At 44.6% G+C, this 10,571-nt stretch overlaps 1 protein-coding gene across 3 annotated transcripts in view; it reads left to right on the forward strand.

Moving 5' to 3' along the window:
• The window catches only part of LOC119186234 (phosphatidylinositol 3,4,5-trisphosphate 3-phosphatase and dual-specificity protein phosphatase PTEN), a 121,758-nt gene extending 111,722 nt beyond the window's left edge, over positions 1–10,036 (forward strand). For all 3 annotated transcript variants that reach the window (XM_075879512.1, XM_075879511.1, XM_075879513.1), the window contains one exon: positions 9,752–10,036. In XM_075879512.1, the coding sequence (XP_075735627.1) occupies positions 9,752–9,901 (150 nt within the window). In that variant the 3' untranslated portion in view covers positions 9,902–10,036. The remainder of the gene's footprint in view (positions 1–9,751) is intronic.
• The last annotated feature ends 535 nt before the right edge of the window (positions 10,037–10,571 follow it).

The following is a 10,571-nucleotide window of genomic DNA, read 5'->3' on the forward strand; positions in this document are numbered from 1 at the left end:
TCCCCATTCAACCACTCTTACAGTCCAATCGTAACGCACCACTTTTATAGTCCAATCAAAACGCACAGATGTGTCTCTCCTCGCCACAACCTCGAAGACCCACCGCCTCTTGCCCACTCATCGGTTCTCCGCCGTCGCTCAGGTTTCTTTCACACCGGTTCCCGGAATGGTCGACGACGGGCGTTGCCAGGTCGTGGAAAAGCGCCTCCGAGTAAGTTCCCACGGTGCCGGGTTGACAGGCCATCAATACAATTGGCCCCTGCGCCAATGCCGTCGCCTCCGCTGACTCCGATTGTCCGGCGGACGCGTACGTGTACCTTCCACGTGTACCTTCCACGTGTACCGGCCACCTGCAGCCTGGCTTGGTCTGCTGTAAGGCGCCATAATTGAGCCCGACAGCGGCACGGGAGTTGTCGCGTCCTTTGTGGCCAGCAGACAGTCATCGTCCCGCATTCCGGTAGCCCTGCTTCCTTGTTGGCGAGGGGTCGCCGGCTGCGGGGTGGGTAACATAAGGTATTCGAGGAACGCACGAAGCTCGAGCCCAACAGGCATCAAGTATTTTCTCCTTTTGTGTCAGAGAGCTTGTTCTGTAAAAAGTCGTTTCAGAAAACCAAACTACGACGGTGTTATTATTTTATGCTTATTAAGAAAAGAAGTCATGCAAACGTGATTGAACTTTTCTAGACCCTTTGAAAATGCTGGCAAGATGGATATAGGTCGGCATAGGAAAAGCACATTCCTGTCCCTGCTTTCATGTAGAACAATGACCTTAGCCACTTGTAATGCCTTTGGAAAAACTTCATGAGCGCAAACATTAAAACATGTTCCAGTGCAGGGGCAATGATCTCAAGGGCATGCTTAACAGGATGAATCTGAAATTCATCAACGTCACTGTAGTTACTGTTTTTCATAGATCTAAACACATGAATTGTTTCGTCTGCCGATGTAGGAGCCAGAAAAGAGCTTCCTTTTTGCCTGTTACTCAGAAATTTTATGTAGTTAGAGTCATGGGCTTGACTTGTGAGGGATACAAAATAATTATTGAATGTATATGCCAATTGCACTCCTGACATTACATTGCAATTTATAGAAATCTTTGGTAATGTATTTGTTTCATTTCCATGGGACCCAAGAAAGCTGTTCAGTCGTTTTCATGCTAAGAATGATTTCCTAATTACCTTGCAGTTGAAAAGGTTATTTAAATATTTTTGTTTCTCACTCTTTAATTGGCTGTTTACCTTGTTTCTTTATACTTTAAAATTTCTAAAAGATTCCTCACTTTCCGTGGTTAAAAATAACCGAATAATTTGTTTTTTTGCATATCTCTTTCATTCATTGCTACGTTATTCATGTTTTTTTATTGCTATTGTGGCAAGATTTTGAAGTTCTGTCTAGAAAACATTTATTATAGATAGATTTGAACATTCACAAAAAACAATCATAGGCTAGTTCAGAATATTTAGTGCCATAAATATTTGACCAATCCTATTCTGACAATTCCCTTTTGAAAGCTTTAAGAGAACGCATATTTATGTTTTTTACAACTATATCCGAGCTGTCTTTCCTGGTAGCAGTGCATACATTTTATTCTGACATCATGGACCCGTGATCCCCGATATGTGTGCCTGCTACACCTGACAAGAGACCTATATCATCCAGACTCATGACAAAAATGTCAGAGTGAATGAGTTACCACATATTTTTTTAGGCGCCCTTATTACATTAGAAAAAGCATTGCTTTCGATAGTTCTGCACAGTTCCTTTTGCTGTGCAGTTATTTTCTGAAAATCGATATTCAAGTCATCTGTCGGGACTAGTCACCTTGAAACCATTGTCATGAACCCACCTAACTGCAACGGGAGGGGGGTGAGGATTATACGAGTAAATCTGGTAATTAAGGGGAGATGCGATTGAAAAAAGGTTTCGTTATTCTGTAGCCTAGGGCAATAAAGCTTTTTGCTGTATATAAAGATTTTTATGCTTATTTGAAACATGTAATTAGTTTTATAGTAAATTACGCAGTTTTTATGTTGTGCCATGACAATGTGTAGGTAGGTAGGTAAGCAACTTGATTGATTCATTAAAGAATGGAAATAATAATTTAAAGGGTGGGGGGTGGGTGGGAGAGGAAATGGAAGCAGGATGACGACGGGGCCCTCGAGCTGCTCTAGGTAGTTGGGCATTTTTGTACTTCTGCAAATACAGTTCGTTTCGGACAAACTTTTTATGCCATTAAACTTTTATGGTTCTGAGCCATAAATGGCCTATATTGCTCCACACCAACTGTAGAATGCAATTAACTATCAAGAAAGTGTACATGAGACATTTTAATGGTCCAGAAAAATTGTAATGTGAGAGTTCTTAGAACCCTCAGCCCATACTGATTGCTTGCTTTATAAGTTCATAATAACAATTCATGCAATATCAAGGAGATACTTCCACCTTTCACATCCTAAGGAATATATAGGCAAGATTTCATCTTGACCTGGCCATCAGAAGTACCGAAAACATGATGTCTAAACTCAAGAAGTTGCCCAGAAATGGCTCTCGAGAAAAACGCATTTTGAAGGTATAAGTCAAAACTCATCTGTACCGGAAAGATATGTTTTCTGATGCGATTTCTTTCATCATGAGAGCTTAGCAATCATTGTTATTTTGAACATGCGGCTTTAGGTAAATCCTCATGTGAAATGCAATGGCAAGTAGCCAGGAATTAGGCATCAGGCAAGTAGCCAGGCAAGTAGCCAGGGGCTCTAGACATTGAGATCCATTCAGTTTATAGTAGTCACCTTGTGCTCATTGAAAGTGATTTTAACCTGCTTCGAGCTTAATTACAATCGTGAGCTTTGTTTTTGTTGTGAAAGTAGAAAAAGCAAAGTTCTAAAAGCAAATAAAAACGAAAAATTTGGCAAAAAAAAAAACGCTACTCCCCTCAAGGGACCAAATGTTCTCTGGCCTGCAACAGCTAATAGCCTCTTCATAATACCAGTACTTTTCTACACGACGCCAGAGTACTGCAATGAAAGTGACCAAAGCTCTTCTCTTGTAATAGATGAAAGCCAGAATATTGTGATACCAGTGTCCTTTGTTGTTACAACTACATTGTAAATGCAAGGCCAAAAGCGGTTACAGCATCGGGATAGAAGCAGCAACCAGGCAGTCCTAGCTCGCGCCTCGTGCCAATGTGTCACTGTCGCTGCAGTAGTGAGCACTCCTCTTATTATGATTCGTCCTCCGTCAGAAAAGAAGCCATCCTGGCGACTCGTGGAGAAGAGAGTACGAGCGGATCGTAATACGGTTTCAACCGCTGTACGTGAAAGGTTTCACGACCGCGAAAGCGCTGGTCTGTGGATGGCATAACGGTTTCGACTGTGTAGTTAACAGGTGAAGTCTGCAAGACAACGTGGTAGGGTCCCTGGTATTGTGAAACAAGCTTCGAAAAAAGACCTGTAAGGACAGCAGAAACCCAAAGCCACACAAGGGTGTTCGGAACAAAGGGTGTAGATGGTTATCGTCACGCCAAGATTTTCGTCTCCATTGGTCGATGGTTGTGAATGAATGGGCGAGCTTATAGCATTTCTCGGTGCAGCGGGCAGCTTCAGAGATGGGCGTAGACTCCGAGGAATCGGCGTGGTATGGCAGAGTGGTATCTAGTGTGGTGGAAGGCTGTCGGCGATATAAGAGGAAAAATGGCGAAAAGCCCGTAGTCGCCCGTGGAGCAGTGTTATATGCGTACATCACAAAAGGCAGAATGAGGTCCCAATCGGAGTGGTCTGAGGCTACATACTTAGATATCATGTTGCCTAGGGTACGGTTGAACCTTTCCGTCAAGTCATTCGTTTGCAGATGGTAGGTGGTGGTAGTCCGAATAATGATATGGCATTCGGCAAGGAGTGCGTTGACGACTTTAGAGAGGAACACACGTCCTCTGTCGCTGAGAAGTTCACGCGGTGCACCATGACAGAGTGAAGTTCCGCAGGAGATAAGATGATATGTCGCGTGCTGTGGCTGCAGGCAAAGCAGCTGTGTCTGCGTATTGCGTCAAGTAGTCGACAGCTACAACGATCAAGCGGTTTCCGGAAGCCTTAAATGGAAGAGGCCTGTACAAATCGATTCCGACACGGTCGAAAGGCCTGGCTTTGCAAGGGATTGGCTGGATCGGACCAGAGGTGTGATGAGGGAGAGCTTTGCGTCGTTGGGAGTGCAGGCATGACTGAATGTACTTGCGCACAAAGGTGTACATGCCTTGCCAGTAAAACCAGGAGAAAAGTCGAGCGTATGTTTTGAAGACGCCCGCATGTGCGCGCTGAGGGTCAACGTATAAAGCTGAACATATTGCAGCACTAAGATGGCGAAGTATGACCAGTAACCACTTTCGGCAGTCGGACTTCTAATTCCTGCGATAAAGGAGGCCATTGCGGATCTCAAAGTGAGCCGCTCGACGGCGCATTGTTTGAGAAGATAGAGAAGTCGATGGGTCTGAAAGGAATCGCAGAAAAGCGCTGATCCAGTCATCCTTGCATTGCTCAGACGCCATGTCGCAGTTTGCTGGGAACCTAACCGTTTCGTCCACGGCAGATAAACATGCAGAGATTTCAGAGGAGACAAGTGAACGCGATAGGGCGTCGGCATCAGTGTGACATGGCCAGACCTGTAGACAACACGCATGTCGAACTTCTGCAACCGGAAAGCCCACCGAGCTAAACAGCAGGAGGCGTCTTTCAATGTGGATAACCAACAAAGCACATGGTGATCGGTGACTACATCGGACTGGTCACCATATAGGTACGGTCTAATTTTACCTAGAGCCCAAATAATTGCCAGACACTCCTCTGTCACAGAATAGTTCTCTGCTTTGGTGAGAATACGGCTTGCGTATGTGACTACGTACTCCTGGAACCCTGATTGGCGCTGCGCAAGCACAGCCCCGAGTCCAACACCTCTGGCATCGGTGTGTACCTCAGTTGGAGCAGTTAGGTGAAGTGACGCAAGATTGGCAGCGAAGTTAACAGGCGGCGCAACTTTTTGAAGGCATCGTCACAGGCGGGTGACCAAGCATAACTTTTCGAGTCACTCCGTAGAAGTTCAGTCAAGGGTGCGGTGATCATCGCAAAATTCAGAATCAAACGGCGAAAATACGAGCAGAGGCCAAGAAAACTGTGCAGTTCCTTCAGAAACGTAGGTTTAGGGAACCTGCAATTGCCCGAAGCTTGGCGGTGTCAGGAAGAATACCGTCTTTAGAGACAACATGGCCGAGGATGGTGAGCTGACTTGTGCGAAGCAGCGTTTCTTCAGGTTGAGCTGAAGGCCGGGCTCAGTTAAACACTGCAGTACTTCATCTAGCCTGCAGAGATGCTTTGAAAAATCTGGTGAAAATATAACCATGTCATCCAAGTAGCACCGGCATGTTTTCCACTTCAGGCCACGCAGAAGATTGTCCATCACCCGCTCGAATGTTGCAGGCACGTTGCAAAGACCAAAAGGCACGACACAGAATTTGTAACGACCATCAGGTGTGACATAAGTTGTCTTAGGCTGATCTTCAGGTGCCAGAGGAACTTGCCAGTAGCCGTTCCGTAAGTCATTAGAAGAGAAGAAGTCGGCACCTTGGAGGCAGTCAAGGGCATTGTCGATTCACGGTAAGGGGTAAACGTCCTTTCGAGTTCGAAAAACAACTGTGATGCAGGTTTTGAAGGTATTCAAGTGGGGATATCTGCCTCATAGTTTCCGTACCACAGCTTGGCGACATCCGCTAAATAAAACATTACGGTATTGAGCTTCATGAAATCGTCCCATTTGTTGGGGCTCGTTCATAGGATTCCAGCCAATTTTCAGCGTGTTTCTCGTTGGTGTCGCTGAAGATGTCGGGTTCTCGCAAGAGCTGGACACCGGGACAGCCCCTGCGTGGCGAAGCCGTTGAGGGTGTGAAGACAGCATTGTCAGGCATGATGGACAACAGCTTTCGGCTACGCCATTTGAGGGCTGCGGAAAACCACAGCACTCTTTACCAAAATTAAATGTAAATGCAAGGTCAAAAGCGGTAGCAGCGTCAGGATAGAAGCAGCAAGAGCTGGCCGGGTATATGAGTAGCGTCGCAGTAGCAACCAGGCAGTCCTAGTTCGCGCCAACGTGTCGATGTCGCTGCAGTAGTGGGCATTCCTCTTCATTACACAATAATTACAATAGAATCTCAGTAAAATAGATCTGTCGTTTGCTACAGCCAGTGTGCATGAAATTGCAGTTGCTGTCGACATAATCATGTATGGCAAGAATGGAACTTCAAAAAGAACACATGCGTGCAACACTAGAGTCAGAGCAATGCTGCTTGGCGAACAAAACAGTGATAGTCTCCATCATAGATTGTAACGACATAGGTCTAAAGGCACATATGCAATTGCTTAGCAGGAAAGTGTGATTGTTATTGATTTGTGACTTAACAGCTCTGAAGGTACACAGCTAATACAGTGGTAAGCTAAAAGCAATAAAGTCATATAAAGGCACAAAGCATATCAGTGTTCCTACCGTTTGAATATGACTATGGTAGAGCACACTTTGGCATTTTGTTTTTACTTAGACCTCAAGCGAAGCTCTGGCGAGCACATTCATGGCAACCAGCTTTGCCGTCCCATATCAGTTCACTTGCATGTGTCCCCGAAAGGCATATGCGAGTTCTTTCTTTGAAAATAAATGTTTTGTGTACTTTGCTACTTATTTAGTGACACTAAATTTCTGGTTATGCGAATATTTTCACTCAGTCTTGAGATTTTTGCCACCAAGATTATAATGTATCCTCTCTTCACATTGGGGTTGTTTTATGGGGGGGGGGTGGGGTGGGGGGGTTCATGGCTGTGCTCATACAATGAGCGATTTGCTTGAAATTCAGGAGCCTACTAGACAAATTGGGAGAGTGGGTGAATGTATGAATCTCCAACAATCGCGCATGTCGGCTTTGAAATGTTTATGATAGGCTACAGCGCACGTAGATGGGGACGAAGAAAGAACACACACGACTTATCGCTGGATCAGCATTTTATGTCTTGTGTCTTCTTCGTTCGTGTCTATCTGCGTTCTAGCCTTTCATGGGCCCCGCCGCGGTGGTCTAGTATCTAAGGTACTCGGCTACTGACACGCAGGTCGCGGAATTGAATCCCGGCTTTGGCGGCTGCATTTCCGATGGAGGTGTAAATGTTGTAGGCCCGTGTACTCAGATTTGGGTGCACGTTAAAGAACCCCAGGTGGTCAAAATTTCCGGAGCCCTCCACTACGGCGTCTCTCATAATCATATGGTGGTTTTGGGACGTTAAACCCCACAAATGAACGAATGAATGAATGAAAATGTTCGTGTAGCCCACAGCCGGCAACAAGCAGTGCCTCTTGCATGTATCAAAGCACCCAATGCGCGTTTTGATTTCAAAACTGACAGTGCAGGGGCAAGTCAGCATGTATAAAGACTGCCGCGTAAATGCCGGCACACCTTGAGCCATGAATGAAGTGCTGAAGTGCCTGTTAATATGGTTTGATCAGGTTTGAACATGCAATATCACCTTCTCTGTCAGGATTTGCAGAATTACTGAATCGATTCTCGCATGTGTTCAATGTGATTCATGAGCATGAATTCCCGGCAATCCATGCACTTGGCCCTCAAATCGCGCAAGTTTCATGGGGCGCACTAGACGACAAGTCTTTAGTGCTCCTAGCACGTGGGTCTCTTGCTATCATCACGCCCCTAATGTACACATGTGGCGTGCATTGACTTTATTAAATGCAAAATGCAGTGCAAAGGTTCTCATCTAAGTAATTAAATTATAGGCTCATAGGAGTGAAATAATAGGAGCAGGTTGCGTTTATTTTAACCACTCAAGCAACCCTAAAATACCCTTCATGGATTGCCTGGGTTCCTTGGAAAGTTTCCAGTTTGAGAACCCATGTTCTAGTGCTTGTTTGTTTTCTTCTTGGTGCCTCACATTTTAGATGCCTTGGCAGAGATTGCTTGAGTTTTATTCACTTGAAACCACATTAAAGTGCACTATCTAGATTTGGCAACTTTTGTCTGGTGAAATCGACGCAGGACGAAGCTGCTGTGCACCAAGTTCTCACGAAGCTTGGCTGGACTTGAGCACAGCAGCCATTCTTGATGTGGCACCGTGAGGTGCGGCAACATGGCAGCAGTCTGAATTGCTCAAGACAGCGGTGCTCACTGATGTGGCTTCCTACTTCTTTGTCATCTCTCTCTGTCTAGCTTCTAGTGCACTCATAGGAAAGAAGAGAGACAGGACTTTCTAATTCCTGTAGTTATGCTCATACATGACAAATTAAAAACAAGTATCTGCAAGAGATTTGTGATGCAACAAACTCAATGAGTTAGGTCATACAGAGAATACTTCAAAAGGTGTTCTGGGGGCTCTCTAAAAATAATAATAGTAATAATAATAATAGTAATAATAATAATAATAATAATAAATTGAGTCTGGTAGCCCGTGAAGTTTGTAGGTTAGAATACTAATACTCTACTGGTATAACTGAAGGAGTAATACCGGTGTCACTTGGGCTTTCTTAATCGCACGAGGTGCACAACAGCATCGTGAAACCTCGAAGCGATGCCAACTAATGACATACAGCATTTTGTACTGTTACAAGTTTGTGGAAAACTGTGATATCATGCAAATATTGTAAAAATGACCGCAGGAATGCGATATAGCAAGATACAGCATTTAAAAAAGATTATGCAAAGGATAGGTCAGGGTGATCCGGATCAGTTTACTTGATTGCGATCAACTTCATGACTGCTGCTGCACAGCCCACGCTGATTCAGTTCGAGCTTGAGTCAGATGAAATGCACCAGGTGGCACTTGCGCACAGTAAAACAAGTCATTGAAAAAACTCTGGTTATGATATTTCTGTAGAGCCCTTTATCTGTAGAGCCCTTTAGCTCAAACGTCAAAAACTTTGCGTGCCACTACAATAGTAATTTGAAAAATCCATCACTATATTGAATTTTTCTTACAATTGCCTGTGTTGCTTTGTAAGATTCTTAATCTTTGCTTTCATTTCTGATGACCCCCACTTGTACCCATCCAGTGGCAGCTAAGCGTTAATCTTGTTGTATATGGCCGAGTTTCACTTCTGGCGCCTCAAGTCTTCTTGTCGGTCCTGCTAGCGTTCAATTGCTGTGAAGGTCTCTTCATTCGACCACGATGTGCACGTTTGTTGCGATGAAGTCGAAAAACTGGCGACACTCATAATCAGTTTGCTTCGAGGTGCTCTAACTGCTTCAACAGTGCGAGAGTTGAACTAAGCGCGGAAGACAACTGTCGGCTGCTTATAGTCTGCTTTTCTCGTAACTACAGGCAGTCGATATGAATCCTAAAATGTGCAATATTTCAGATATTGTTCCAGTTCGAATAGTTTAGAATTTACTTTTTTTTATAAACATCTAGCTGTTTTAATGTGTTTTTACTGAACTAGGCTTGATTTTCTTGTTTATTGTGCTTTCAACAATCTCGGCCAGGGGGTGCAGATGACTGTGAAATCTCGCAGCCAGATCGCGATGCGAGGATCGCGTTTGTTTTAATTTCAATCGCGCCTGATCGTGATGAAACATGACCGTAAGCAGCACCTAATCCGGATCATGGTTAATCCGGATGGGCACTGATTGCGATTAAAAATGCCCATGTGACACCGATATATTACACTGATGGTTGATTGATTTACGGTAGCTTTGTCTTTCTTCTCTTTTCAATTTTCTCTCCAGGTGTCACTCAAATTTGTATCCCCAAGCCACCTGTGCCCCCCAGGTGCTGGAGGTGATGACCCCAACAGTGATATTGATGGTGGGCCAGGCTCTGATAGTGACACCACAGACGACGATGATTGGGACACGCAGGAGGCGACCCACATCTAGGTTCGGTTCTCTACACCCATCACGCACCTGCGACGTCCCACAACTCACCTCCACACCTGCCTCGTGACTTCGAGGGTGCCACCACGGGCACAAGCAACCCCCCCCCCCCCCCTCATTTTTTCACCACCTCTCTACACCATTGGCATTGTTCTCTCTCTCTTACCCACATACTTGTGTATAATGTGTTGTTTATATTCGTGCATGTATCTTGTACATGAAGTTGGCAGTGTTTTTTGCTGCTGCAAAGTTCTGTATTTATTCAATTGTTGACCAGACATTTTTGCCTTTGTGGAGGCAGGTCTTTTTGTGACTAGTTTTATCATCAGGCCAAGGAAAGAAGAGAAAGGCTTGCACAGTGTGTAATTTGTATTATTTAGGTCTCGCTCATGGCTAATTTTTGTGGTTGACAGGGATAACGACTATTGGCTGTGGCACGTGGCAAGAAAGCTTTAATGGGGTTAGCATTTTTGCATGAAGCTGCTGACAGAACGCACTGTGTAAACTAGCACCACTTTTTATTAGGGAATATATTTTTTTGACAATGTTAATGCATCTTATATTTTTATCAATGGCAAGTGTGTGATTGCCATGTGGTAAAGTGAACGCGTTTGGGAGAGGAGTTTTGGGCAGCTGAAACTCCTGTGGCAATATACACCTCCTGAACAGCATA

Source organism: Rhipicephalus microplus, chromosome X (genome assembly GCF_043290135.1).
Source record: "Rhipicephalus microplus isolate Deutch F79 chromosome X, USDA_Rmic, whole genome shotgun sequence".
Lineage (NCBI taxonomy): Eukaryota > Metazoa > Arthropoda > Arachnida > Ixodida > Ixodidae > Rhipicephalus > Rhipicephalus microplus.